This window comes from Astatotilapia calliptera, chromosome 15 (assembly GCF_964374335.1).
Source record: "Astatotilapia calliptera chromosome 15, fAstCal68.1, whole genome shotgun sequence".
Classification (NCBI taxonomy): domain Eukaryota; kingdom Metazoa; phylum Chordata; class Actinopteri; order Cichliformes; family Cichlidae; genus Astatotilapia; species Astatotilapia calliptera.
This window is the reverse complement of record NC_137436.1, coordinates 311,559-338,704: the sequence shown is the minus strand read 5'-3', so window position 1 is coordinate 338,704 and position 27,146 is coordinate 311,559. Positions and strand designations below refer to the sequence as shown.

The following is a 27,146-nucleotide window of genomic DNA, read 5'->3' as shown; positions in this document are numbered from 1 at the left end:
GTCCTTAGGTGCGTTCCCACCGGGACTACTGGAATCTTTGTCAGCGCACCAATGCTGACTCCTGCTGCCCCAGCTGGACGCTAGGTAACTACATCGCTGTCCTCAACAACAGGTCATCCTGCCAGAAGATTACAGAACGAGACGTATCGCACACACTCAAGATCCTGCGCTCGTGTGCCAAATACTATCATAACGGCACTCTGGGACCCGACTGCTGGGACATGACCCTGCGGCGGAAAGACCAGCTAAAGTGTGCCAGTGTGCCCCGCAAGTGTACAAAATACAACGCCATCTACCAGATCTTTCACTTTCTGGTAGACAAAGACTTCCTGAGTCCCAAGAGCCTGGAGTATCCTCCGCCTGTGCTCAAGTACAGCATGCTCTTTTCCCCCACGGAGAAAGGTGAGTCTATGATGAACATTTACCTGGACAATTTCGAGAACTGGAACGCCTCCGACGGCATCACCACGGTCACAGGGATCGAGTTTGGCATTAAACACGACCTCTTTCAGGACTACCTCCTCACAGACACGGTGTATCCTGCCATAGCCATAGTGATAGTCCTGCTGGTCATGTGTGTGTACACGCGGTCAGTTTTCATCACACTCATGACAATAATAGCCATCATCAGCTCGCTGATTGTGTCATACTTTCTCTACCGAATGGTTTTCGACTTTGAGTTCTTCCCCTTCATGAACCTCACAGCCCTCATCATCCTGGTAGGTATCGGTGCAGATGACGCCTTTGTGCTTTGTGACGTGTGGAACTACACTAAGTTCGATAAGCCTCACGCTGAGCTGGCAGAGACGGTCGGCGTGACCCTTCAACACGCGGCCCTCTCTATGTTTGTCACCAGCTTCACCACTGCTGCTGCTTTTTATGCCAACTATGTCAGCAACATCACTGCCATTCGCTGCTTTGGAGTCTACGCTGGCACTGCCATATTGGTCAACTATATTTTAATGGTGACATGGCTGCCCGCCGTGGTGGTGCTACATGAACGCTACCTGCCGAACATGTTCCTCTGCACTAAGCCTCAGCACCAGCAGACAGGTTGTTGCACGCAGATGTTCTGGGCCGGTCTTTGCCAAAAGGCCAACAAATGCCTCTTCACATTTTCGGAGGTGTCGAGGATATTCTTTGAGAAGGTGCTGCCCTGTATCGTCATCAAGCTCCGCTACCTCTGGCTCTTCTGGTTTCTTGCCATGACCGTGGGTGGGGCCTATGTGGTTTGTGTAAACCCAAAGATGAAGCTCCCCTCCTTGGAGCTGGCAGAGTTTCAGGTCTTCAGATCTTCTCACCCATTTGAGCGCTATGATGCAGAGTACAAAAAGCTTTTCATGTTTGAGAGAGTCCATCATGGCGAGGACCTCCACATGCCCATTACCATCATCTGGGGGGTGACCCCTGTGGATAATGGTGATCCCCTGAACCCCAAAAACAAAGGAAAGCTGATGCTGGATAGCAGTTTCAACATTGCCAGTCCAGCATCTCAGGTCTGGATCCTCAACTTCTGCCAGAAAATGAGAAACCAGAGCTTCGTCTTTCAGTCCGAAGAGCAGGACTTCACCAGCTGCTTCATCGAGACGTTCAAACAGGTCAGTACTGCATGTGTAATAGTGATATAGGGAGCAAACTCAAACTTCAAGAACCTTTTTATCAATAAAAAAATAAAGTTATTAAACCACAATTGATCTCCAAAACCAAAACGATTACTCTAAGAGTTGAACACATTTCTGATGTTGGTGTTCTCCTGCCGTTTGTTAAATTCTCACTTGAACTGATTGACTTCATCAGATTAAACTTTCTTACAGTCGGCTAGCATTAGCTTATCTGCTATATAGAAAAATGACTTGTTATCTGGTCTTTAAGTGATGACGCGTGAACGCTGCTTCCAGGTCCAAACTACTCTGCGTTTATTAAGGCTGTTGTGTTTTTAACATGCTTTAATGCTTTGTATCCTGAACGAGCCCCTAAAAACAGTCAGTGATCACTGTTGGCCTCGCTCGGTTTTTATTACCACTGTTCATTTCAAAGCTCAGTTTTTAAACCTTACGGTGTAACTACAGCCAATGCAGCAGTATATGAATGACTAACCTCATATTGTGGATGGATTATCTCAGTTGTTCTCCTGACTGAAGTTTGGTCCGTTTACAGCATCCTGCCATGCGACTGTATTTGTCTCTAACCATCGGGAACCCTCATGTTAACTTTTATCAAGTGGAAAAAAGTTAGCGTTCATCCTCCAGCTTCACTGTGTTTATGCTATGCTAACAAAGCTGTATCGCTAGCGATCACTTTGAAAAGGAGCTTGGAAAGAAAAGCATCTGGACTTGTTTAAGTCCCAGATTTAAACCTAGTGGGAGTATCCCCCCCAAAGAGGGACAAAAGGACAAAACGTAGAGGATCATCAGGGGGTCCCTTTGTCCCTCTTTGGGGAGATACTTCCACTGGGTTTAAATCTGGGACTCTCCACCATTTCACCCTTAGAACTGAAGAAGCTTCTCGGATGAGAAGCAAAACGTCTTCAAACAACTTAAACAAGTCCAGACGTTTTTCTTTCCAAGCTCCTTAGACTACGATGACCTGGATGACTGAGAACCTTCACAGAGAACTGTTAGCACTGTTTATGATGAGCACAGAGAAGAGTGCTGGTGAGGAGTGAGCATACAGGTCACATTCTTCAGTCCTTCTCTTAGAATTCGTTACACAGGCTATTTCAAGACATCCGTGTGGATGGAAGTTTTTCATTTTTCAGTTGCAGTCCTTTTAGACATTGGCCATAAATGAATTAAGCCATAAAGTTTCAGAAAGCAACCCGACCGATTCTGGTTTACCTCTTCTGTTTTTAACAGTGGATGGAGAACCAGGACTGCGACGAGGCCTCTGTCTACCCTTGCTGCAGTCAGTCCATCTTCCCATACAAACAGGATGTCTTTGAGTTGTGTATCAAAAGAGCCATCATGGAGCTGGATCGAAGTACTAACTACCACCTTGACAGCAAGACCCCTGGACCTCGATTTGACATCAACGACACCATCAGAGCCATTGTTTTAGAGTTCCAGAGCACCTTCCTCTTCACATTGGCCTATGAGAAGATGTACCAGTTCTACCGTGAGGTATGCACAGCCCAGCATCACCTGGACACATCTCCACTGGTGAAACAAGATATTTTATAATGTTAGCAATGTCTTTCTGTTTTAGGTGGATGCCTGGATCGAGGAGGAGCTTCGCTATGCCCCAGCAGGCCTCAGCTATGGCTGGTTTGTGAGCAACCTGGAGTTTTATGACCTCCAGGACAGCCTGTCAGATGGGACTCTGATTGCTATGGCGCTGTCAGTGGCTGTTGCTTTCAGCGTCATGCTCCTGACCACCTGGAATTTCATCATCAGCCTGTATGCCATCCTGTCCATTGCAGGGACCATATTTGTCACAGTGGGCTCTCTGGTGCTTCTGGGCTGGGAGCTCAATGTCTTGGAGTCTGTGACCATTTCAGTGGCGGTCGGACTGTCCGTGGACTTTGCTGTCCACTACGGCGTGGCCTACCGACTTGCCCCAGAGCCGGACCGTGAGGGAAAGGTGATATTTTCCCTCAGTCGGATGGGTTCTGCTATTGCAATGGCAGCACTAACCACCTTTGTTGCCGGCGCAATGATGATGCCGTCAACTGTCCTGGCCTACACGCAGCTGGGCATGTTCATGATGCTGATCATGTGCATCAGCTGGGCCTTTGCCACCTTCTTTTTTCAGTGCATGTGCCGCTGCCTGGGGCCCCAGGGCACCTGTGGCCAGATACCGCTGCCCAAAAAACTGCAGTGTCAGTCCTTCACCGAAACCACATCCAGCAGCCCCTCGCCCCAGGGGAAGAGTTCTGGTCTGGCGAAATACCAGCTGGACTGCAAGGGCGGTGAGGTGGAACATTATGAGCTGGAGCCTTTAGCATCCAGTCAAAAAACTGAGGATAAACTGCACGAAGGGCATGATTCCAGCACTCAGCTTTATAACAGAATTCCTCCTCACCACCACGCTGCTCCTTTTTCAAACATTCATTACTCGAACACAGAAGCCGGTGAAAGAGGATCTGAGAATGGGCACGTAGCCACGCTGAGCACACCGTGCAGGTGCCAGTACTCGCAAAACACCAACTGCACATGTGGGGATCCTCATCTGCTTCAGCAGTGGAACCCACATTCCTGTGCGCCGGATTCTCGCTCCTGCCCTCCAACCTCTCAGCTCTTCCCCCTCTCAGGAAGCCCCCTCAGCAAACAAAACGCGACCCTTTTACCAACAAACCTGGACCCAGTCTACACACACGTGGAGTGCTGTATGCACTACTTCCACTGTCCACTCACTCATTTCCACCACTGCTCACAGGGGAGATTGGTGACCCCCAGGCAAGGAGCTCCCCACACCTGTCACTTCAGGAAGCACTGTGTTCATACTGCGGCCCTGCAGGCGGCCTCAGTAGGAGACCAGAGATTCACAAGCCCAAAGCAGGACGCTGGCCCGGATCCAGGACCAGGACCTGGCTCTGATTCTGAGACTGCTGGAGAAGTCATAGTTCATAGGCATGAAATGTCATTACCTGACAGTAGCCAAAATATCAGCACCACAGCACAGCCTCAAAGCCCCTCCCCCTCTGCAGGCTCCTTACACAAAAGCTGCCATGAATGTGCAACGGACACCAGCCGTTATCGTGGTGATAACCACACACCCACCACAAGAACTGAAACAGCAATGCACATGGATGTTTGTGAAGTCCCTGGCAACCAGGACAAACCTGACAGTATTCCCGTCACACGGGAAGAGATCGTTAAGACATGCAAGCGGAACTCAAAAAGAGAGCGGGCGGCCTCTGCCTCTCCAAAGAAACTCAACTGTTTTAACAGGACGTTGAAAGTGAAATGCAATTCAGCGTCAGACGTGCCAAAAAGCGAAGCCAGCGTGCCTCCTATTGCAATAAGCACCACTAATCCCTCTTCTGAAAGCTCATGCTGACAATAAGTGAAGTCAGTATCACAAACCAAAAGTCCAAGAAATGTTGTGCAATCGTACAAGGTGTGGGATGTGTTGACCAAGTGCCTCGGTGTGTTTCATGAAGCACGGACTCACTACATGTATTCAGTTTACAGTTTTCTTTTTGTACTCACCAGCGTTTCAGATGTGATTGTTGTTTTTTTAACAGTGAAACAAACACTACTGATGAAGCTGCGTCATCACTGTGGGACGCGAATGGTCGTTTTTTTTACTTTTCAAACCGGCGTCGCCAACAAATGTTTTTAAGTCGTGTGTTAAATACGTAGCAGCCAGTCGCACCGACATGAAATCGCGCCGCCTCTGTTGCTTTATGTCTATCACTTCTTTGTATGTGCTGGAGTCCGTGTTAACTTCCCAGTGTACTCTTGTTGCCACATGCCTCAGATAAAAGCTGTACTGTGTGATTAAAGTGTCGTTTTTAAGAAACAAAAACATTGTCCTGCTGTTGTGTGTATTTACAGACATTAACAGACACACACACATTAACAGACACACACACAGACAGACGCACACATTAAGACACAGACACACAGACAGAGACACACATTAACACACACAGACAGACACACATTAACAGACACACACGGACACACACACAGAGACGCACACACAGACAGACACAGACACACACATTAACACACACAGACAGACACATTAACAGACACACAGACAGAGACACACATTAACAGACACACACGGACACACACACAGAGACGCACACACAGACAGACACAGAGACACACATGAACACACACAGACAGACACATTAACAGACACACGGATGCACACACAGACAGACACACATTAACAGACACACACACAGACAGACGCACGCACACAGACACATTAACACACAGAGACAGACAGACACACAATCAGGAGACGTGACGTGTGCACCTGTTTCATCGTCTCGACTGCTGGCGCCTTCGGTGCGCTCTGTTACACGGCTCGAGGTCACAGGATTTAAACTGCACATGTACACGTGATTTACACAAGAATAACCATCTGATTTTATTGCTTGTAGGTGTGTGCTTTCTCACACGGATCCACTTACAGCTTTTCTAAGATTCAGAATAACATGCACTGGTAAAAAATATAGATTTATTTATTTTTATTTCATTTTTTTAAAGAAATCTTTCATCTTGGGAAAATTCATTACATGACATCATTGAACCCGATGAAGAAGGCGGCGGTGGGCTACACCTCAGGGCTTGTAATTACAGGAGAGATCACTTTGGCACACAAACACCAAAAAGGAGCCCTGCTGCCATCAGCAGTGGTTTCACTCATCTAATATAGAGCACGCATTAGCCAACCAGTAGCTTTTGTATTACCAAAGAATAAATGAATCGTGGCGAGTAAGCTGAAGGGGGAAGGATAGTTAAACACTTTGCAAATTCACTGATATGATACTTCGGCAATAGTAGAAAAAACTTCCATACATGACTTTTATATACAGTACTGTGCAAAAGTCTCAAGCCACCCCTCGTGTCTTTGTGTCTTGATAGGAAAATGACAAATGGGTGCAGCGATTTACTGAAACCAGCTATATGGTGCGAAAAGAGTTTGAACAATTCTACTGGGCTTGAAAGTCAATATTTGTTATGACCGCCGTTATTCTTCAAAAGAGCCTAAAAGGCTTTATTTTGAGTGTCAGACACGTGTTTCCGCCACCTTGTGATTAAAAAAGTGGCGCTTCTGTGGAATTATGATAAACTCATCATGTGGTGTTTCCACCACAGTCTTGGCTCATTGACAAAGCTTCATATCAAAACGCTGATGTCCAAATCCTCCTAATTCAAAAACACGTCCCTCCACCAGCCACACTCAGCAGCGTCATGGCGGGCAGGAAAAATACCGCCGTGCTTTCGCTTCTTTTTTCCTCTCATCCCTGAAACAAGCTCGCACATACAAACAAGCGCTCTAAAGTGCATTACACAAGTAAAACCACCCACAACTTTTGTGTGATGGTTCTGTGTTGCTGGAAAGATCCTATTTTGGCACGTACAGCTCAGCTCGTGTTCCTTCAGGTGTCTGATCCCCACGGCTGTGGTTTCTCTCCTCCACAGCTCAGTCCCTGCAGTGAGCCCACATCCCTCTGAGGCTCGCTCCTCAGGCTTGTGTGAGCATCCCTGTAATTCTGTTTGTTTAAATGCAGGTCAAATATTAGCTAAGGCTGTGTAGAGGGGTTTATTACATCCCCCCTTCTAGGCAGAATCTTCTAAGTGTAATCTGCAGGCATAGCTGGCCGATGGTGATTTTTCATTTTTATGGGACGATGGGTTTGTTTTTTTTAAATGATTAAAGTACATAAAACAATCTAATGAGCAGATACACATTAAAAATATCTCTCTATTTCTTAACAGGTATAAACAATGAAAGGTGGTGGATTGGCCAGATGCTGGCCAATGTGTAAAAATAACTCAGTTGTTTGTTGGTGGCTATGGTGGAGCCTCCAGCAGGTGGATGAGGGAAGGGGAGGCAGTAGGAGAGCCCCGAGGCAGCCGCTGGTGCGAGTGTCAGGTGAACTGAACTTCAGGTAAGAAGTTATGAGCTGCAGTGTATCTGGGTCAGATATAAACTAAGTTTAGGTGGAGTTTATTTTCGTTGTGCTGACGTTTTACAGTCAGTTACAATAACTCGTACTGGGTACTAGCTAGCATGACGGAGTTTCTATACATCTGGGTGAGTGGTATGATGTTACTGATAGTGAACTTTATTTTAATCATAAGGTTAGTTAGTAGCTGCCAACCATCCCGTAAAAAACTTAATCGTCTGGTATTCAGAGAAAATATTACGCGTTTCGTGTTGAGGTGAAAAGGAACAGTTTGTCCCGGACTTCAGCTACAATGAAAAAGACACAAAGCTGGAGTTATTCTGTCGTTACGCTGCACAGCTGCCTCTTCTTCTCTCATTCTCTCCCCCTGCCTCTCCTGTTTCTACTTCAATCATGAAACTGATCAATGATCAGCTGATCGTCTCTCTTGTTTATCGCCCACTTTGTGCCAGAAAGAGGAAACCAGCGGATGTCGCGCTAAACAACAGCAGCACGTTTAAGCTTGATCAGCTGTTGTTAGAATTTATTTAATATTAATTTCTAGTATCAGCTGATGTTTGCTGGAGCCACAGCTGTAAAGCTGCTGGTCATGATGTCGGTTTGGATATGTGGTGAGAGGGAAACATGAAGATGAAACCAGGAGATGTCCTTACTGAATCATCAGAGCTGTGATGGAGAAACAGGTTTACCTTTTAGGTGACATGGATGAGTTGAAGTTATGAACTGTTTCTGAGAGACAAATAACACCAGGATCCTTTTCTAAGCAGCTGACAGCTGGTAACTGTGCAGGGGCGGGTCTAGCAAAGTTTTGCCAGGGGGGCAGGTAGGGCATTAACAGGGAGAGGGGGCACAAAGAAATACTTTTCTTTCTTATTCTCATTTAAAATGTCTCACTTTTAAAAAATAATTATCTGATGGTGACGCCCATAGATATTATGGCCTGTTTTGTGTGGTGTAAATGGCACCTCATTTTGTCTATAGTGTGTCCTGGGATCTTGCTAGGCGCCGAGCGGGTCTCAGGTCTCTTATCCTCCTTGGAGGAAGCTATGTTGCTGATCTAATTCATTGTATATGTGATGTGAATATGTTTGAGGCCACTGTATCTGTTGTTGTGGGTGTATTTATACATTTTATTTTATTTTTTTTGTGTACTCTTTAGGATTTTGTGTAATTCTTGGGGGGGTGAATGTAACAGGGTCATAAATCACATTGTTATAATTACACAAAATGTGTTCTAAACCCCCAAACTGTTCCTTTTATACCTGACTTTTAGGACCTCCAAGCCTGTAGTTATGTTCATTATCAGTTAGAGCCCCTCCTCATTCTTTTCTTCTTCTTCTTTGGTGCAATACTATAAATACAAAGTACCCCTTTTGCCTCTCCCCTTTTCTACAATTCCCCTGTGGGAGAGACACAACGCAGCAACAGACATTAATACTACTGGTGTCTCACACAACAACTCAATGTCCACTATGTGAAGCAGCCAAACACATGCCTTCTCCTCTCGTTAACTGAGATAAACTGCTGGCATATTGGTTTTACATCTATACTGTCCAGTCTGTCCTGGTGGACATACAGCAGCATTGTTTAATCTCATTTGAGTCATTGTCTACCTTAGCCATGTTTTCTGAGAGCACTGAAGCTACTTTCAGCCTCAACTGAGGATACTGGGATGACTAAAAGCAGCCTGACAATTGTCATGATAATAAATACTAGTTAATCTATAGCACCAAATCATCAGTCAGTCACCTGTGACCTTGCCTCTTCACCTCTGAGCTACAACATGGCAGAGCTGCTTCTGTCACCTGATGAATGACAGTGAGACACTCCACATACATGCAGTCACACATGTGCTTCAAATACAGTCACAAACCACCAGGTCATCATCCAGTTTCACCTGTGACCTTGAGTCACCATTGCTCTCTGAGCTTTGTGTTGGTTCTGCTGTCACCTGACAAACAGGACAAACATGACAATAAGAATAAAATGTGCAGCTGCTTCAGTGTTTCTGTCACTTTGTGCAGATCTTGACTCGTCAGTAATGTTTGTAGGCTGAATGCATTTTTAAAACAATTTGTGCAAACTGCACTACCAGGTGGAATATTTGCAAAATCATGACGACCTCGTGATATTTTGTCTCAAAGATTAACCCTATGAATACGTCAGTGCCGTTAGGATGAAATTATTGTGTCACCAACATTTTAATGTTAGACATATAATTCTAACAGCCTCTGTAAACTAATATCATGGCTGCTCAAAGCTGCCGTTTTCTCTGACAGCTTCAATCAAAATTAGAAACGCTGCTCTGAGACTGAGAGAACTAACAGTGCTGCCTGCTGTGCAGGTAGTTTCCCAAACACGTTATTCATAGTTACATACAGTTTTAGACTGATGTGGGCCAAAGCCTAGCATAGCCTGTAACGTTATTATGACGCATTATATGAGTGAACTTGGCTTGCAGGTTTCTTTGAAAAACACTTTCTTATATCCAGCTTCTTCCTCTTTGCTGCCGTCCTCCTCTCCTCCAGGTTTGGCTTCTTATTACTACATTACATAACTGCTCTTTTCTCACATGGGATCCATGAATTTCCTGTGAGAGTACACAGCATCTTCATTAGCTCAGGATGATATTTCACCTCTGACTGACATATTTCTGTCCAGACCTCTGCAATCAGTATCACTGCTGACATCTATGCGAGTCATCCTCACACAAAAGGAAAAACATCAGCACTTCTGAGGGAAGTATGCCCATCCCAGCATTCACAGAGTCAGTGGACTGAAGTGGCTGTAAATAGTACTGAACATCCCTGTAACGGTCACCTTGTAGAATCTTTTCAGACTTTTGCGATATGTCAAAGTCTCACACAATTATCAGCGAATAAAAATTAGTGAGTAAAGAGTTAATGCCTTTGTGGATTACCTAGCTTTCCACAGTGCCACCATGAGGCTGAAACAAAGTGACAGGCTTACAATCGACTAAAACTAAATGTGAAAAAGCATTTTAATTTGATTAATCAATAAAAAATAAAAACTAGACCTGTGGAAAAAAAAGAGCTGAAAATGGTAAAAATCTATCAGAACTTGCCTTGTGAGGCTACGATGGATGTATTTGAGACTGAATCACCGGCTTTTAAAGGGTTCTGTGTTTTATTACAAAAGCATGCACTGATTTTTCTCAATCTTGCCTTCTATATATGTCCTTCATACAATAATAATTAATAAAGACATTTCCAATAATCATTTCTTAACTGAAAATAACAAAGTCACTCTGGAGATTGAAACTAAACTGAATTTAAAGAAAAATAAAAACCAAACCAAACAAAAATGAAATCAAAATAATGAATAATTAAAAAATACAAAACTATAACAACTTTGGTGTCAACAAACACTGAAGTGCTTTGTGGCTGAGCGCTGTCCAGACTGACAGTGAGCCTTAATTAGTTACACCCTGCTAGTATCAGGTTGGACCCTTTCAGAATGATCTTAATCCTTCTTAGCACAGTTACAGTAACACCAAGAGTTCTGATGCGGCCCATCTGAGTCATTTAAATCACCTTTCATCCCCATGTGCTCAGTTTTGAACTTCAACTGGTTGCTTAGACCATGTCTAAACGATGTGATTTACTAATTAGATTTGTTTTTCATGAGTAGCTAAACAACTGCACCTAATAAAGTGTACCTAAAAATGATGTCAAGTCCATACCTGCTTCATACCCTGGGGGACGGAGCTATGGCTCCCCACACTCGCTAGCACATCGTTACATGGAGAAACCTTTTGAATAAAAGTGTGCCGATCCACACAGGTGTGCACACGGGTGCTCACTGACACAAACTTCACCTTTCTTGGCTGCTACCTCAAAGCACATTGTGCGCTGTCGATCTTGCGTGCTGCACAATAACATTTAATATTTAGTAAATACTGTTATTTACTGTTAGCTAGTTTATTGTGATGGTGTTGTATTTATTATGTTGCTCTTTTTTGTTTGTTTTAATTTCTGTTTTCTTTCTTCTCTCGACAGGTGATCCAGGTGTTTTGTTTTTCTCCCCCCCTTCTCACCATCTCTTTTCCCCTCTGTTTTTCTTTCTCTCCCTCTTTCATTCATTCTTTCTGTCTCCCTGTCCTGTCCCACATCATGTCTGTCCCGTCTGTAACAACTGAAAATAAAATGAAATAAATACATAATTATAATAAAGGTCAATCAACTGGACTAATATGGCAAGGCCATGCTGATCCACTTGTTAAAGTAATCTGCTAGGCATCGTTCTTAGCCTTCAGACAACAATTCTGATGGCTAAAGATCCAAACTCCCCATGGAAGAGAAATATCTCTTCCTTCTCTCTCTTTAAGTCCCAACTCAAAACTCACTTGTTCAAAATAGCTTATCCCACATAACCTCTCCACTCTGCTATTTTAAATTTGTTTCATGTCTTATGCTTTTATGATTGTGTAAAATGCTTCCTTTTATGTTGCTTTTATTATTCCACTGTGTACAGTGTCCTTGAGTGTTCTGAAAGGCGCTTTCAAATAAACTGCATTATTATTATTATTAATAATAATATTATTAAACAGGACAGGCAAAAAAAAAAAAAGCCAAGTGAGCATTAGCGGGTGGCTACATATCTTATTATATGTTATGTTGTATTATATGTTGAACAGATGAAAAATCAGCTGTTCTCACTGAAGCTCAAGAGTCATTTTAACAACCAGTGGTGCCCAAAGGCTTTGTGCTGACATGCAGTGTGTCCGTTTGCATGAACTTTGACTCCATGTCAAAATGTTCAAAATGATTTTTCTTAAACGAAATAAAATAAACAGTCTTTGGTTCCCTCGTCTTTCAAATTAACTTCTTTTGGGGGCACAAAACAGAAACATCATTGGTACCCCCCAAAAAACATTTACAAAGAATATCAGGAAATAAAAAGAGCTCCGTGATGAATAGATGTTAATGCTGCACTGTGTTCAGATTAATGGACTGTTCACAGTGAATAAGCAGCAGGAGCCAGCAGACTGGCCCTAATGTCCAGAACAGCTGGCTCATAAAAGCTGGGAGGATGCAGGCAGCTGGGGCGGAAGCTTTCCTCTGCTCAGTAGCTTCCTGTTTTCAGGCACATGGCCTAAATGAAAGGAAACTGGCTGACCTCTTAAGATCAGCTCCGAACTTGCGGTCCAACAAACCCCGAGTGCTTAGAGATGATCTGTAGTCACCGCTGAACCTAAACAGCCTTTCTACAGGACACATCCATTGAAAGATGGGTTGATGTGGTGACATCTCAACACCCACGGTGCTAATAACTGCTGGTCACTCAATGCAGGCATGAGAAAGGCAAAAGAAGAGATGGCTCGCCATCTAGTGGTTAAATAAGTAAGCATATTCTATAGGGCTTTGGAGTTGACGTCACACCGCAATGCATTGTGGGAGCGCGGCGCCATCTTGGACCACGAATCAAACCAAACAGGCTGGCTGTGTCCCAATTCAGGGTCTGCACGCTTGAAGTACGCACACTACGCGTCCTACGTACGGTGCGTACTATAAGTACGAGAAGTGCGGAAGTGAGAGGCTTGTGAAATGGGACGGTCTAGCCTGCGTCGCGCTGTTCAGGTTGCCTAGCAACCATGATACTAACCGCGAGAAACGTTTCATACAGCTTTGTGTGACAGAAATGAAGGAGAAAAAAATGTCTTGTTGGTCATTCATTTTTGTCATGACATCACTTTGATTAGTTGAGTATCTGAGGCTGAGACCACAGGACTGGAAATATATATATATATCAGCTAGACAGCCAAAACTTTGTGTAACAATTGTATGTAAATATGTTTTTGAAAAATCAAAAAATATATTTTAGAAAATTAAAACCCGTTTTGTCCCTAATCTCAGGAATCACTGAAATACAAATTTATTTGTACAAGCTGTAAAAGTTTTTCCATTACTTTGAGTCTTTTAGACCTTTTATTAGCAGGAAAAGTTGTAAAACGTAGAGAAAAAGTTAAAGGTCCAAAGTCTATGCCTTCCTTAATAAATTGCAAAGCAATCAAGTGGGTCAGCTTGGAGTCTTTGCCGGGCTGATTCCAGCCATGGGCTTTATGTTTGGTATAGATGCACCTGCTCTAAATCCAAGAACTGTACCATTGTTTAGGCATTCTTGGACTTCTCTTTGCATCACAAGGTCTGCTGAATCTGTTGTTGCGTTTTACAAAGCCACCAGTTTTCATTTTCACAGGACAGTAGGCTTCCTAAACAGCAGCAGAAACAAAGTTCACATGGAAGTTTCTTTTATGTTCTTGGCATTAATCCCGTCGTGGCTCTCCGGCTGAACTTCAGGCCCCCCGGGCTCAGGCTTGTCCTCTTTGAGCTTTTTCACCTTACTGTCTTTGAGTATATCTGAGATGAGACGTTCATAAAACCACTCCATATCCTGAGGGTCCTCTGGCCAAGTGAGGTACTCTTTCCTCTGGACAAAAGCTCTGACTGCATTGCACTTCATCAGCTGGTAGTGAGCCACCTTTGGATGCAATGTAGGAGTTTTAAGTCAAAAACTGAAACATGTTTGGGATGAATTCAGTAAGAATCAACATCACCAGTTTTCTGCTTTGTGGAAAGCAAAAAAAAAAGTGGTAAATGGCCTGTATTTGTATAGCGCTTTACTTGGTCCCTGAGGACTCCAAAGCGCTTTACACGTTCAGTCATCCACCCATTCACACACTGGTGATGCTACACTGTAGCCAAAGCCGCCATGGGGCGCACTGGCAGAGGCGAGGTTAATTGAAATCTGCATGCAGTCCGACACCTACCAGGTTTGTACAGGACTTTCAGTTATCTGCTAACCTGTTGCCACACACAGTTCTCAGACCTAAAGCATGACTTTGGTTACTATTTAAATCTGCTGTAATTTATATTTTACATTGAAAACTGGTCACATAACCTTTATATGTGAGCGTGGCAGCTCGCACTGATTTACACACTCAGTGATATAAATCATCATTTAGTTGCAAAAAATATATTGTATTTCAACACGTTGGAAATTAGAGCTACAGCTTAGTGAACACTGAATAGATTTTACAGGTGACCAAAACTAACTCAGCTATTACAATAACGCTTTTTTACACGATAAAAACATACAAACACTTAGTGGATAATATATTACTGCTGTTGTTATGTTAACAGCTCATACTCACCTTCCCTACCACCAACATAATTAAGACATTCGTCAGTTCCTCCAGCATCCGGCCTTGGGCTAAAGTAAACGCTTCCAAGCACCAGCCATCTGCAAAGAGAAACTACTGTGGTAATTTTGCTCATGTTTAAATGATCTAATGAACTTACATTTTTTTAAAATAAGGAAGTATTTAACCCACATGCAATTATTTTACTGTAATGAAGAAAGTGAAAATAAAAGCCTTATTAGCTATGGCACTACTAAGCATGCTAGCAGTTTAAAATAAATGCAACACATCTGTTGTTTTATATACAGGAAGAAGAGACAGCAGTGCTGATTCCATTTCTATTTGTTTACAACATGAGTTACAATGACTAGGTGGTTAGCTTACCATCAGTACAACATCAGCCATGTATACATTACAATAGATGGTTAGCTTAGCATTAATAATCATTCTTTCTGCTGATCCTCTCAGGGCTCGCCGTAGCAGATTGCCTACCTCCATCTTTCCCGAGCATCCTTCATGTTAAACCAGTATGGCTGGGCATCGTCACTGATTTCTATAACTGATTCGATTCAATCCCAGATTCTGTTTCATTCATTATTTCACTCATTTTTTGACTCAGACAGTCAGAAATACTATAATTATGATCATTTATCAATACACTGGAAGCAAAACTGCAGAATAAGAGGGACTTCATGACGAAACCTGCAGCTTCAGAATCTGTGAGACACCGCCTTTTGGCGGCGTGTCCACATATGGGTGGGTGGATGGCGGGTGAACGGGGGAAATCTGCGCTTTGTGCTTTACACCTTTTCCCGTTTACCTGCTCTTTAATCATTTGCATTTTTAACTGTTTGGCAGATGTTTAAATTGTTTTGAGAAGCTTTAACTTGAGCTTCTGGCGTTTCTGGCAAAATGCATTTATATTTAAAAATTGATTCAGGATTTAATGAGTCGATATCGCTTTAGTCAAACGAAATTCGATTTGAATTGGGAAGTCCATTTAATTATTACACTTATGTTTTAGGTGACACATATTTTTATATAAGAGAAAGGTTAACCGAGCAAATACAGAAATGCAGTTTTTAAATAATTTTATTTGTTAAAGCTAAAATCTTTTAAAAACCTATCCAAACCTGCCTGGCTCTATGCAGAAAAAGTGTCTGCCCCTAAATCTAATAATTGGTTGTACCACCTTTGGCTGCAGTCAAGCATTTGTGATAATTAGCAATGAGACTATTTTTTACACGGCTGTGGGGGAATTTTGTCCCACTCTTTTTTTCTAGAACTGTTTTAATTCAGCTACATTGTTGGGGGGTAGGGGTAGGGAACTCCAGGCTTCCTGCAGGTTTTAGATGTGTCCTTGATCCAACACAGCTGATTTAAATGTTAAACTATCTCCTCAACATGTCTTGAAGTTCTCCAGAGGCCTGGTAATGAACTAATCATTTGATTCAGGTGTGGAGACCCAGGGTGAGCTCTAAATCCTGCAGGACACCGGCCCTCGAGGACCATGTTTTCCTGCTGTAACGGCCTATTTAAGGGCATAGCAAAGCATCTTAATCAGAGTCCAGTACCTTTAAGGAAATCCTTAGAGACAATGCACAAAGTCTTCCTGCTGCTCCAGATGGCATCTCTGATGTTTGAAAGGTGATCCTCACCTGGCAGGAAGTCTCGGGCCTCGAAACAACAGTGAAAAAGATTCTCTGCTGAAAACTGGTTATCCAGCTTCTTTAGTAAAGCAGCCTCCACCCACCGGTAGTCCCTGTTGCTAAAACAGATAAACGCATCATACCTCATCTCATCCACAAGAGGCATCAGTTTGGGGCCCTTGAGAACCCTGCTGATGATCTTTTTGTAGATGATGAATATTTGTCCTCGGAGACGAGCGTAAATGATTCCAGTAAGAAGGACAATAATGATGAGTGAGGCAGAGAAAAGGAAGACAGCAAACTTTAGACCTTGGACTGCCTGTTCGGGATCCGTCTCACATGGTTCGATGATTGTGGAGTAATTCAGCAGAGGAAGGCCCTGGAAAGCAGCTGGAAACTCGCATCTTAAGTCTTCAATTGGGCTCAAAAACGTGACATTAGTCGTGTTCAGCCACTCCAGGAAGTTCCCCAGATTGCAGTCACAGTGAAAGCGAGTTGCTGACAGACTGAGAATGCTGAGAGACTGAAATGTCATAGGGTCGGGGGAGGCTAGGAAGTTGTTTGAAATATGGAGCCATTTCAGGCTGATGGGAAAAACATCTGGCTGCAAAAAGGTCAAGGCATTGTACGAAAGGTCCATCTCTATGATTGAGCTGAGACCCCTGAAGATCCCATTTGGGAGGGTCGCGAGTGAATTAAGGCTTATATTTAAACCCATCAGATTTTCAAGATGGTCAAACAAGTCGAGGCACTGCCCCTGTGCCCAAATTATCTGCAGGGAACTATCATGAAGATCTAGCACTTTCAAACTGTTATTAAGAGGTTCAAACACATAGTTTCGTTTGCACCACTTGATGATGTTGTCACCATAGAATAAAACCCGAAGTCTCGGGAAATAAGTTAAAATGAAAAATACATCCTCCATATTTGTTAATCTATTTTCTGAAATATCGACATGGATACTGTTCATGGCCAAGTCATCAATTCCATTGCGAGATTTCAACTTATTATCTCTCAAAAACAGATATTCTAAATTTGGTAGTGATGTAGGAAAACCCAGTTCTCGCAGTGAGTTTGATGCCAGATCTAAATACTGTAAGTTAGGGAGACCGCTGAATGCTTTGTATCCCAAAACACCAATGTGGTTTTGGGACAAGTCCAATATCCTAAGTTCTCTCAGATTGGTGAATGTGTGAGAATGTATTTGTCCTAAAAGGTTGGATGACAAGTTGAGTATTAGTAAATGATCCTGAAGACCATCAAAAGCATTTCTGTTAATCTGATTGATTCTGTTTAGTGAAATATCGATCTTCTTTGCATCTCTTAGATGACTGAACACGGCACTCTGCAAAGCAAATATGCAGTTGTTAGAGACATCCAAACTTTTCACTGCACTGTTTTTCAGGCCTTCAAATGTGTTTTTATCTGGATCTGGGAAGTTCTCATGTGAAAACCCTTTGCCCAAGATTCCAGAGTATTTAAGATGAGAAATCGGAGTCCCTTCTAATGCTTTGAAAAACTGCCTTGTTTCGTTCACATTTAGTCCACTGGAGGTTAAATCGAGAACATCGAAGGCTAGCTCTTTGAAAGGGTTCCCACAGTTTCCCCATTCATCATTGTGGAATAACTTGTTGGAGTCCAAGTTCAGGAGCTCAAACCTTTTACCCCTGAAACTTACAAGATCTTCTTCACATATGTTTTCGATCTTATTTAGTTTGAGTTTCAGCTGCGTGAACTTTCTGAATCTTGAAAAGAATGGACCTGGCCGCAGTCTCGTTATGTTGTTGAACGAGAGATCAAGGACTTCCAAGGACAAAAGTGGTTCCAGATAGCTTTCTGATAGTATGGAGTCTGTCAGACTACAATAATACAAAGACAGGTTTTGTAAATTGAACAGTCCTGCAAATGCCCTCGGCTGCAGTTTGAGGCCCAGATTAGAGCCGAGCATCAATTCTGTTAACTTTCTCTGCCCGAGGAAAGCGTTGTTCCATATGACGAGTGTTTGATCCTGACTTTCAAGATTTAATACTTGCAACTCCTTAAAGTCTCTGAGCGAGGTGCTGTTAATCTCACTGATGTGGTTACTCTGCAGATAGAGGTGGGTGATGTTGTGGGGCAGAGCAGGAACCCAGTAGTGGTTCTGAAAGCCACACCAGGCTCTTTGTCCCCTCAAACGGCATGTTTGGTAGGATACTGTTACCTGCAGATGGGAGGGTTACATAACAAAAATCAAGCGATGAAGTCAGCAAAATTACATGTGAAATTATTTAGTAAGAAAAAAAATCAAAGTCAAAGCTTCATTTTCATGATTAGTAGCCCCCCCAAAAGCCCCCCCAAATGTCTTTATGTATAACTTCCATGTAGGGCTGCCACAACCGATTATTTGGATTGTCGACTAGTCACCGATTATTTTTGCGATTAATCGACTAATCAGATCATCATCCATTGGACGTAAAACGTACAGCTTATTGCACCATCAGCATCTGCTCTTATATAACTATCATTAGCTTGCAGCTTCAAGTGTTTAAAGCTAAAAATAAAGACAAGATGATAGTTTATTAAATTTTAATGAAATCTACAGATTGTTTAGGTGAAGTTTAATAAACTCAGCCGTCTGCTCTTTGCTACCTAAAATATAACACACTGTAAAATGTAATTAGTTCACAGAACTCAAAATAAGTAAATTCGTTGCCTCAAAAAAATAGAGTAAAGTTTTACTTAAGATGACTAAGTTAAGGCAACTTATTCACTTAGAGTACAGAGTAAATACCTACAGTGGGGCAAAAAAGTATTTAGTCAGCCACCGATTGTGCAAGTTCCCCCACCTAAAATGATGACAGAGGTCAGTAATTTGCACCAGAGGTACACTTCAACTGTGAGAGACAGAATGTGGAAAAAAAAAATCCATGAATCCACATGGTAGGATTTGTAAAGAATTTATTGGTAAATCAGGGTGGAAAATAAGTATTTGGTCAACAACAAAAATACAACTCAATACTTTGTAACATAACCTTTGTTGGCAATAACAGAGGTCAAACGTTTACTATAGGTCTTTACCAGGTTTGCACACACAGTAGCTGGTATTTTGGCCCATTCCTCCATGCAGATCTTCTCGAGAGCAGTGATGTTTTGGGGCTGTCGCCGAGCAACACGGACTTTCAACTCCCGCCACAGATTTTCTATGGGGTTGAGGTCTGGAGACTGGCTAGACCACTCCAGGACTTTCAAATGCTTCTTACGGAGCCACTCCTTTGTTGCCCGGGCGGTGTGTTTTGGATCATTGTCATGTTGGAAGACCCAGCCTCGTTTCATCTTCAAAGTTCTCACTGATGGAAGGAGGTTTTGGCTCAAAATCTCACGATACATGGCCCCATTCATTCTGTCCTTAACACGGATCAGTCGTCCTGTCCCCTTGGCAGAAAAACAGCCCCATAGCATGATGTTTCCACCCCCATGCTTCACAGTAGGTATGGTGTTCTTGGGATGCAACTCAGTATTCTTCTTCCTCCAAACACGACGAGTTGAGTTTATACCAAAAAGTTCTACTTTGGTTTCATCTGACCACATGACATTCTCCCAATCCTCTGCTGTATCATCCATGTGCTCTCTGGCAAACTTCAGACGGGCCTGGACATGCACTGGCTTCAGCAGCGGAACACGTCTGGCACTGCGGGATTTGATTCCCTGCCGTTGTAGTGTGTTACTGATGGTGACCTTTGTTACTTTGGTCCCAGCTCTCTGCAGGTCATTCACCAGGTCCCCCCGTGTGGTTCTGGGATCTTTGCTCACCGTTCTCATGATCATTTTGACCCCACGGGATGAGATCTTGCGTGGAGCCCCAGATCGAGGGAGATTATCAGTGGTCTTGTATGTCTTCCATTTTCTGATGATTGCTCCCACAGTTGATTTTTTCACACCAAGCTGCTTGCCTATTGTAGATTCACTCTTCCCAGTCTGGTGCAGGTCTACAATACTTTTCCTGGTGTCCTTCGAAAGCTCTTTGGTCTTGGCCATGGCGGAGTTTGGAGTCTGACTGTTTGAGGCTGTGGACAGGTGTCTTTTATACAGATGATGAGTTTAAACAGGTGCCAGTCATACAGGTAACGAGTGGGGGACAGAAAAGCGTCTTACAGAAGACGTTACAGGTCTGTGAGAGCCAGAGATTTTCCTTGTTTGAGGTGACCAAATACTTATTTTCCACCCTGATTTACCAATAAATTCTTTACAAATCCTACCATGTGGATTCATGGATTTTTTTTCCACATTCTGTCTCTCACAGTTGAAGTGTACCTCTGGTGCAAATTACTGACCTCTGTCATCATTTTAAGTGGGGGAACTTGCACAATCGGTGGCTGACTAAATACTTTTTTGCCCCACTGTATCTGTAAATGATGTTCATCGACTTGTCGATATTTTTTCCACGCGCCTCAGAGCAAAAGAGAAAAGGGATTCAAATGTTATATTTCTCAGCTGTCCCTCGTTTATCGCGGGTGTTATGTTCTAAAAACAACCAGCGAGAGGTGAAATCAAGTAGCCAATTTTATTTTTTGACGATGCAAAACGTTTCGTGGACATACAGTACTGCAGTCACACTGCTAGCGATCGATGCAGCGATTCTGTACTGTACAGGAGAGACGTCACGGAGGAGATCGTCTGCAGCGATCAGGACGCAGGACACAATGTGACGTAAAAATAAGCATGCAAACTTGCACTAAAAAATCTGCGAAACAGCGAGGTGAAAGGTGAACCGCGTTATAGCGAGGGACCGCTGTAATTTTGAAGGTAAGTCACAACATACCCTTTGTACATACTAATGTATAGAAACCGTTACCAGCAATCATTCATTTTTTGTGTGGCTTTTTTCACGGTTTGTTAACATGCTGTGTAGGTGTGTACTTGACGAGCTGATATCGACATAACGGGGAAACATCTGGTTTGACTATTCTTCACCTGTAGTTTGAATGCTGAACATTTGCCTGTTTGAATCATGAGACCAGTCACTATACAGAGATGTGCTTCTGAATGTGGACGATGTGTCTTCTGCTGCAGTGATGCAGTTCAGCTTGTGTTGAGTGATGTAAACAACTGATCGATCTAAACTCTTTAAACGTCAAAATTGATCATTAGATTTTTTATGACACAGCAGCGGTGAGCGTTCCCACCTTCTGCTCTTTGTAACTTAACGCGATCTTTCCGTTTTCGAGTTTTGGCACATGGAGTATATCTTCACAGTAGCGATTGACCACAAAGTAAAGCTACTGGAAATGTACAACCCCACATCCGGTCTCAAACCAGGAAGTTAGCATTTTCTCGTGCACAGGGTCTGTCACTACCCGATCCGTACCGGAAACCCGATCGGTACCCCGCATGTGCAAATCTTACGTCACTTCCTCTCTTTGCCAACATTGCGACATTCAATATATTTGAATGATACAGTTAGCGCCCAGTTAGCTCCTAGCATTTCTCAACAGCTCTGCCTCCTTTTCGACTGCCCGGGACATTTAAACAATGGATAATCCGTTTACAAAGAAATTCATGCTTTTCTCCTCAACAGAGAGCGTCCCCCGATTGAGCAACAGCGCCGTAAAATAAGAAGAATGGCGCCTAATTACAGAGTTAATAATGCAGACTTTGTAATATCTCACGTGTAGATTCATCAGCCAGATTAAGTGTTTACTGACAATTGACAGTGATAGCGCACATCATCATCACTATTCCAACAGTCCTCTCCTCACAGACAAGCATAAACACACTCGACTATCGCTAAATCAAATTTAACACACGTTTGTAATGACGATAATTCAGTTTATAATAGGGTTTATTCGCTCGGTCAGCAGGTGGCGGTATCCTCGTACACTGGGGAGTAAACTGCCATTAAACGAACAGAAGAAGAAGAAAACATCTACACATGCGCGGTACGGATCGGGTAGACCCGATTTGTACGGTCAGACTTTACACATGCGCAGTAAGGATCGGAGAGTCCTGATCCGTAACTATCTTTTTATTTTTCGTTTTTGTCTACATTGTACTGAAATGCTTCATTATTGCAAACATTTTAAGATATACTTGTTATTCTTAACATCTTAACAGATACTCTGACCCATAACTATCGTAAAACGCTACGACCGGAAGTAGAAACCTTTCGCGCATGCGGGGTACCGATCGGGTTTCCGGTACGGATCGGGTAGTGACAGGGTCTATTCTGGGACAGAGCTACTTCTTCTTCGGGGTTTAACGGCAGCTGGCATCCTTGTACATGCAGTGCTGCCATCTTCCGTTTCAGTCCGTTATTACACTCTTAAATCCTGCTACTTATTCCTGCGTCTTTTGGGATCTTACAAAGCTTCAAACGACGCATCGACTATTAAATTAGTCGTCGACGATTTTGATAGTCAACTAATCGTGGCAGCCCTACTTCCATGGAAGCAGACTTACCTGGTCTTCAGCAACAGTTATCCAGGCCCTCTGAAAGTCTGATAGTGTTTCTCTGGCTACTGTTTCACTCATTTTCAGTATGATACTTACACCTTTACATGTTTGTTTTTGTCATTTGTAACGCCACTTAACACTGGCCTAAAGACAAAAAGGTGCCTAACCCAAGGGCTGAACATGTGTCTTCTCTATTTAGCAAAGAACCCATTTGAAATTGTATTTTAGGCACTTTTATACCAGCAACCTGTAGCAAACACATCATTTGTTCCAATTTCTGAAGTTAAATGCACCAAAAATGCCAAAGTAACAGGTTTGACTAGCAAAAAAATATTATTTTCCCATCATGGTTGACAGTGTGTCCTGCACAAACTTGACAAATGAAGGGGAAAAGAAGAAATCCCACTTCAAAATTCCCACAATGACCTGACAGAACCTGAGACATGCATCTGAGCCTTCAGTTGACCCATCTACTGTTCACTGAAGCCTCATCAGAAATGGTCTCAGTGGAAAGGTCAGATTTTAGACCCACCATGAATTTGGATAGTGAACGGTGTCCATTTTCTGCATGACAGTTATCCCAAACACACTGCTAGTGCCAATGCAGAAAAGCATACATGGATAGAAAAACACAGCAGAACACCATCAGTCATGGTTGACCTCCCCAGAGCTCAGACCTCAACATTGTTGAAGCAATGTGGGATGATCTTGTCAGAGAAGAGAACAAAAGAAGAAACATCCAAAGAAAAGTTTTGAATGTCATTCAAGAAGCCTGGAGAACTGTTCCTGAAGACTGCTTAAAAAATCCAAAACGACTAACTTAATAGATGAATGGATTTGAGATTAGTCATTATATTCTGTGGTCCTGTTATGTTTGAAACCAATCAGCTGAATGAAGTCAGTATTATAAACGTACCTTTAGGCACAAACCAGTGCAAATCAACTGAAGGACCAACATCCACATTCTGTCCTCAATCTGTACAGACACAAACAGCAAAGCTTTGATTAGGTAATCGTGTTTCATTGTTGTAGCTGAACAAATATGTGAAATATTCAATAAAGTGAGAACATAAACACGCAGGTTGATGGTTCACTCGCACAAGTGTTTAACACAGCAATTCATATCTGATGTCAACTCGGACTACAAAGCTCCTTTGACTAGCTGGCGTGTTTGCCTGAGCTAATATGGACCGGACAGCAGAATGTGTCATATTGCAGTGATTGATCCTGGTGCTACACCTGCCACTCCCGATATAAGTTCATTATATTAACGTTTGTGCCTGTCAAATGTTTAAACCTTTAGTTTTAGTTTTTTTCTGTCTCAATTCAGTCCAAAAGTTGCCTTTATCTATCGCTGGGAGTAGATTTTTGTTCAAGTTAAGTACAACAGAGCCTGTGAAACCTGGCTGAAACATTTGAGCCCTAAAGAAAAAATGGGCCTGGTAGTTTCTGTACAGCCATTCCTGTAACTGTGAAAGTTCCCAGAAGCAAAGCACACAAAAGGTCCCAGTGCAGTGTCCCACCAGAAGAGGAACCGAAGAAGGTGCCAAAAGGCAGGGACAGCACAAAAACTGCTGTGCATCCAGTTTAGTTACCTACTAACTTAGTTGTGGTGAAACCCAGCTAACAGTTACTGGCTGCACCCAGTGCTAGCTAGACTCAGCAACGTGTTTATTCCTCAGCCCTGCATTAGAATCTGCAAACCCTTCAGACACACAGGGGTTTGCGACTTAACGAAAGCACTGTGGTATATTGTAATAAGCAGCAGCTATTACTACCTCCCACCAGTAGGTGGTACTGGGGTATTGTATGTGATTGAAAGCGAGCTGAGTAAAAGACCTGACCTCCACCATAGCCTCGTCTCAGTCCTCTGTGCTTGATCTAAAGTTGACTTTGACCGCAACCCACGTTAAACCAGCAGTTGGAACAACACTGCATAAAGTTACAACAAGCACAATAAATAATAAGAATCAACAACTCTTAATTTGTTCTGTCCATACGTTAGAAGTTCATTATACACTAAATCATTTCTGTGCATGAAAGATAACCTTGCAGTTGCGTTAAGGTGAAAACATGGTAGGAGTTTGAACATCAGCGTAATCCTGTGCACAAATACCAAGTTTGGAAATATTTAACCCCCTGGTGACGCCCCTGGGTTTAGCGAGGTGGCAAGCACGAACGAGATTTGACATTTTGTTTGTTGATAATAAAGCTGTAGTCTGTAAAATTTCAGTATCTTCATTTCAGCACAGCCTACTAAAGGTTTGAACCTTTTACGTTGCATTACTTGTTAGCCGTTTCCTGCCGTTTGCCTGCAGGTGAATCACTTCGGAGTTGTTGTCGGTTTGTTTACAGTCCGAGCTCTCATTACACTGACGGGCTTATTGAACAGTACGACTATTTTTTTTAACAACGTTGTCTGGTTGATTCCGAGTCGGAAACACAAACACACTTTTTAACCTTCTCCTTAGACGGTCGGGGAGGCGGGCGAGGCGGTACTGAGCTTTCTCCTCACAAATTAGCTGATAATAAAGTGAAAATCTTACCTGTACCGGACGAAGCGACAAACCCGTTCAAACCTGCACCACCTCGCTCTGTCTGGACTGAGAGTTGATCTTCTCCAGTCTGACAAAACGACAATTTCGCAATTTCCCAAGTGAACAAATCTCTCCTTCCTTTGTAAACTTTGCCTTCTTTTACGCAACACTGTTATGCTCTGTTCTGGTTATATTAGTATGTAACATGTATTTAAATATAAAAGGCTACTGATCACACTTACTGTGAAAAATCTCAGTCAGTTTATGTTAAAATTTATGTCATTTTGAATGCAGAAAAGTACCACCAGAGGACCACCCGAGCCCCGTCAAAGCTACCAAGCAGAGTGTCTGCCATACTGTAATATTGGTTTTCCTTCTCCTTTATTTACATCCTTGTCTGCCCACTCATGATACAGCATGTATATGTAGTCAGTTATGGCCACAAACTCGCCTTTGATTACCAAATTGCATTTACTACATCAGTAAATCTGAGCAAACATTTGTCCTAGAGCAACACTGTAGGGTCTTTGTCTTACAGTATAAAGTGATGTGAGACAAGATTTCCTGACTGTAAAGCGGTGCGCAGACGACCAGAGCCCTCTCAGCACAAGGCTGACACGACTTTCCCCATATAGGAAATAAAACGTTAAAATAAAAACAGATTAAGACAGATTACTATACCAAACACATAAAAGTGCATTTACTGAATTGGTTTTGTCTGCTCTTGTTTTTACAAAGACAATGAGGAGCAAAGTACAATCTGATCCTTGTGTTCATTTTCTATATACTGTTAATCCCCAGACTGTTGTCAGTCTGACAACACTCAAAATTCAAAATCATCCTCAGTGCACACCTTTTTCTCCTCTGTGCTCAAGGTGCTCTGTTGTTTAAGTAGAAGAGAAAAGTTGGACATATTTCACAACCATTAGATGTCCAAGAAACCTCTGAAAATGAGGTCACAGTTACTTCCCGAGCAAAAACTTCTGCTTTTGCTCACAGACCCTAAATTTCAACAAATAACACAATAATATGGCAAAACTGTAAAGTGACACAAGAAGCTAGGGGAAGAGCCACATGTTCCATCTGAGCTTTGAGGAAAATAAACTCAGCTTTTCCTTGGATGTTCGTAGTTTTTCCAGTTCATACAGAACTTCAGCAGTCGGGTTTGTCACTGTGTTGTTCCTCCATCTCATTGAGCCTGCTCAGGATTTATTCAGAGGAAATGAGGAACAAAAAGACATTTTAATAGGTCAGGGGTTTGTGTTGCTCTTGTTGACTTTTAAGTTAAAAAAAAAAAATCAAATGAATAATATTTCTTTTAAAAATGAATGTAATAGCACTACACACCAGCACTGTGCTTATTTTATATGTTAATCATAATATATTTATAATGGAATAACATGAGCTCAACAGTGTCACAAAAGTACAAACATTCGGTACTTAAGTAGAAGTACAAATACTACTGTTAAAAGTTGAGGTACTGATTGAAATTCTTTACTCGGGTAAAAGTAAAAAAGTACAGGCTCTGAAATGTACTCAAGAAAGTATAAAGTAGCTCTTTGCATGATGTTTCTATTTCTCTGTGCTATATTAACATGATGGTAAAATAATATCAGGAGATTGGAATACAAACCTTAGTCTAACTTTTTTATTCTAATTATGCTCAGCTTGAATCAGAAGAAAAAGAAGGAAAATAAAAATTTAGCCCACATGGTAGAGGGTGGAAAATGTGTACAGTCAGAGGTTAAAGTGGATTCAGCAGATGTGGGAACATT

At 42.6% G+C, this 27,146-nt stretch overlaps 2 protein-coding genes across 12 annotated transcripts in view; one reads left to right on the top strand and one right to left on the bottom strand.

Moving 5' to 3' along the window:
* disp1 (dispatched homolog 1 (Drosophila)) overlaps positions 1-5,469 on the top strand; it is a 120,649-nt gene extending 115,180 nt beyond the window's left edge. For all 9 annotated transcript variants that reach the window (XM_080289778.1, XM_026194471.2, XM_026194475.2 and 6 more), the window contains 3 exons: positions 9-1,598; positions 2,856-3,119; positions 3,205-5,469. In XM_080289778.1, the coding sequence (XP_080145904.1) occupies positions 9-1,598; positions 2,856-3,119; positions 3,205-4,998 (3,648 nt within the window). In that variant the 3' untranslated portion in view covers positions 4,999-5,469. The remainder of the gene's footprint in view (positions 1-8; positions 1,599-2,855; positions 3,120-3,204) is intronic.
* A 7,997-nt stretch (positions 5,470-13,466) lies between these two features.
* tlr5a (toll-like receptor 5a) lies at positions 13,467-25,648 on the bottom strand. Of its 3 annotated transcripts, XR_013901804.1 has the most exons (7): positions 25,614-25,648; positions 25,381-25,459; positions 23,751-23,810; positions 16,549-18,605; positions 16,331-16,433; positions 14,769-14,857; positions 13,467-14,095 (listed from the first exon to the last, which is right to left on the bottom strand). XR_013901804.1 is itself a non-coding variant. In XM_080289783.1 (5 exons), the coding sequence occupies exons 2-5, from the start codon at positions 23,796-23,798 to the stop codon at positions 13,850-13,852; spliced, it is 486 nt and encodes a 161-aa protein (XP_080145909.1). In that variant the 5' UTR covers positions 23,799-23,810; positions 25,381-25,460; the 3' UTR covers positions 13,467-13,849. The 3 variants fall into 3 exon arrangements, 2 of the variants coding, with proteins under 2 accessions (XP_080145909.1, XP_080145908.1); XM_080289783.1 differs by lacking the exons at positions 16,549-18,605; positions 25,614-25,648 and having other exon boundaries at positions 25,381-25,460; XM_080289782.1 differs by lacking the exon at positions 25,614-25,648 and having other exon boundaries at positions 16,331-18,605.
* Positions 25,649-27,146: the final 1,498 nt, after the last annotated feature.

Coding starts and splice junctions, on each gene's coding strand:
- tlr5a (XM_080289782.1), bottom strand. CDS start 23,798: ATGTGGATGTTGGTCCTTCAGTTGATTTGCACTGGTTTGTGCCTAAAG. Junction 18,606..23,750: donor GCACTGGTTTGTGCCTAAAG/GTACGTTTATAA, acceptor TCCCATCTGCAG/GTAACAGTATCCTACCAAAC. Junction 14,096..14,768: donor TTATGTTGGTGGTAGGGAAG/GTGAGTATGAGC, acceptor TTGCATCCAAAG/GTGGCTCACTACCAGCTGAT.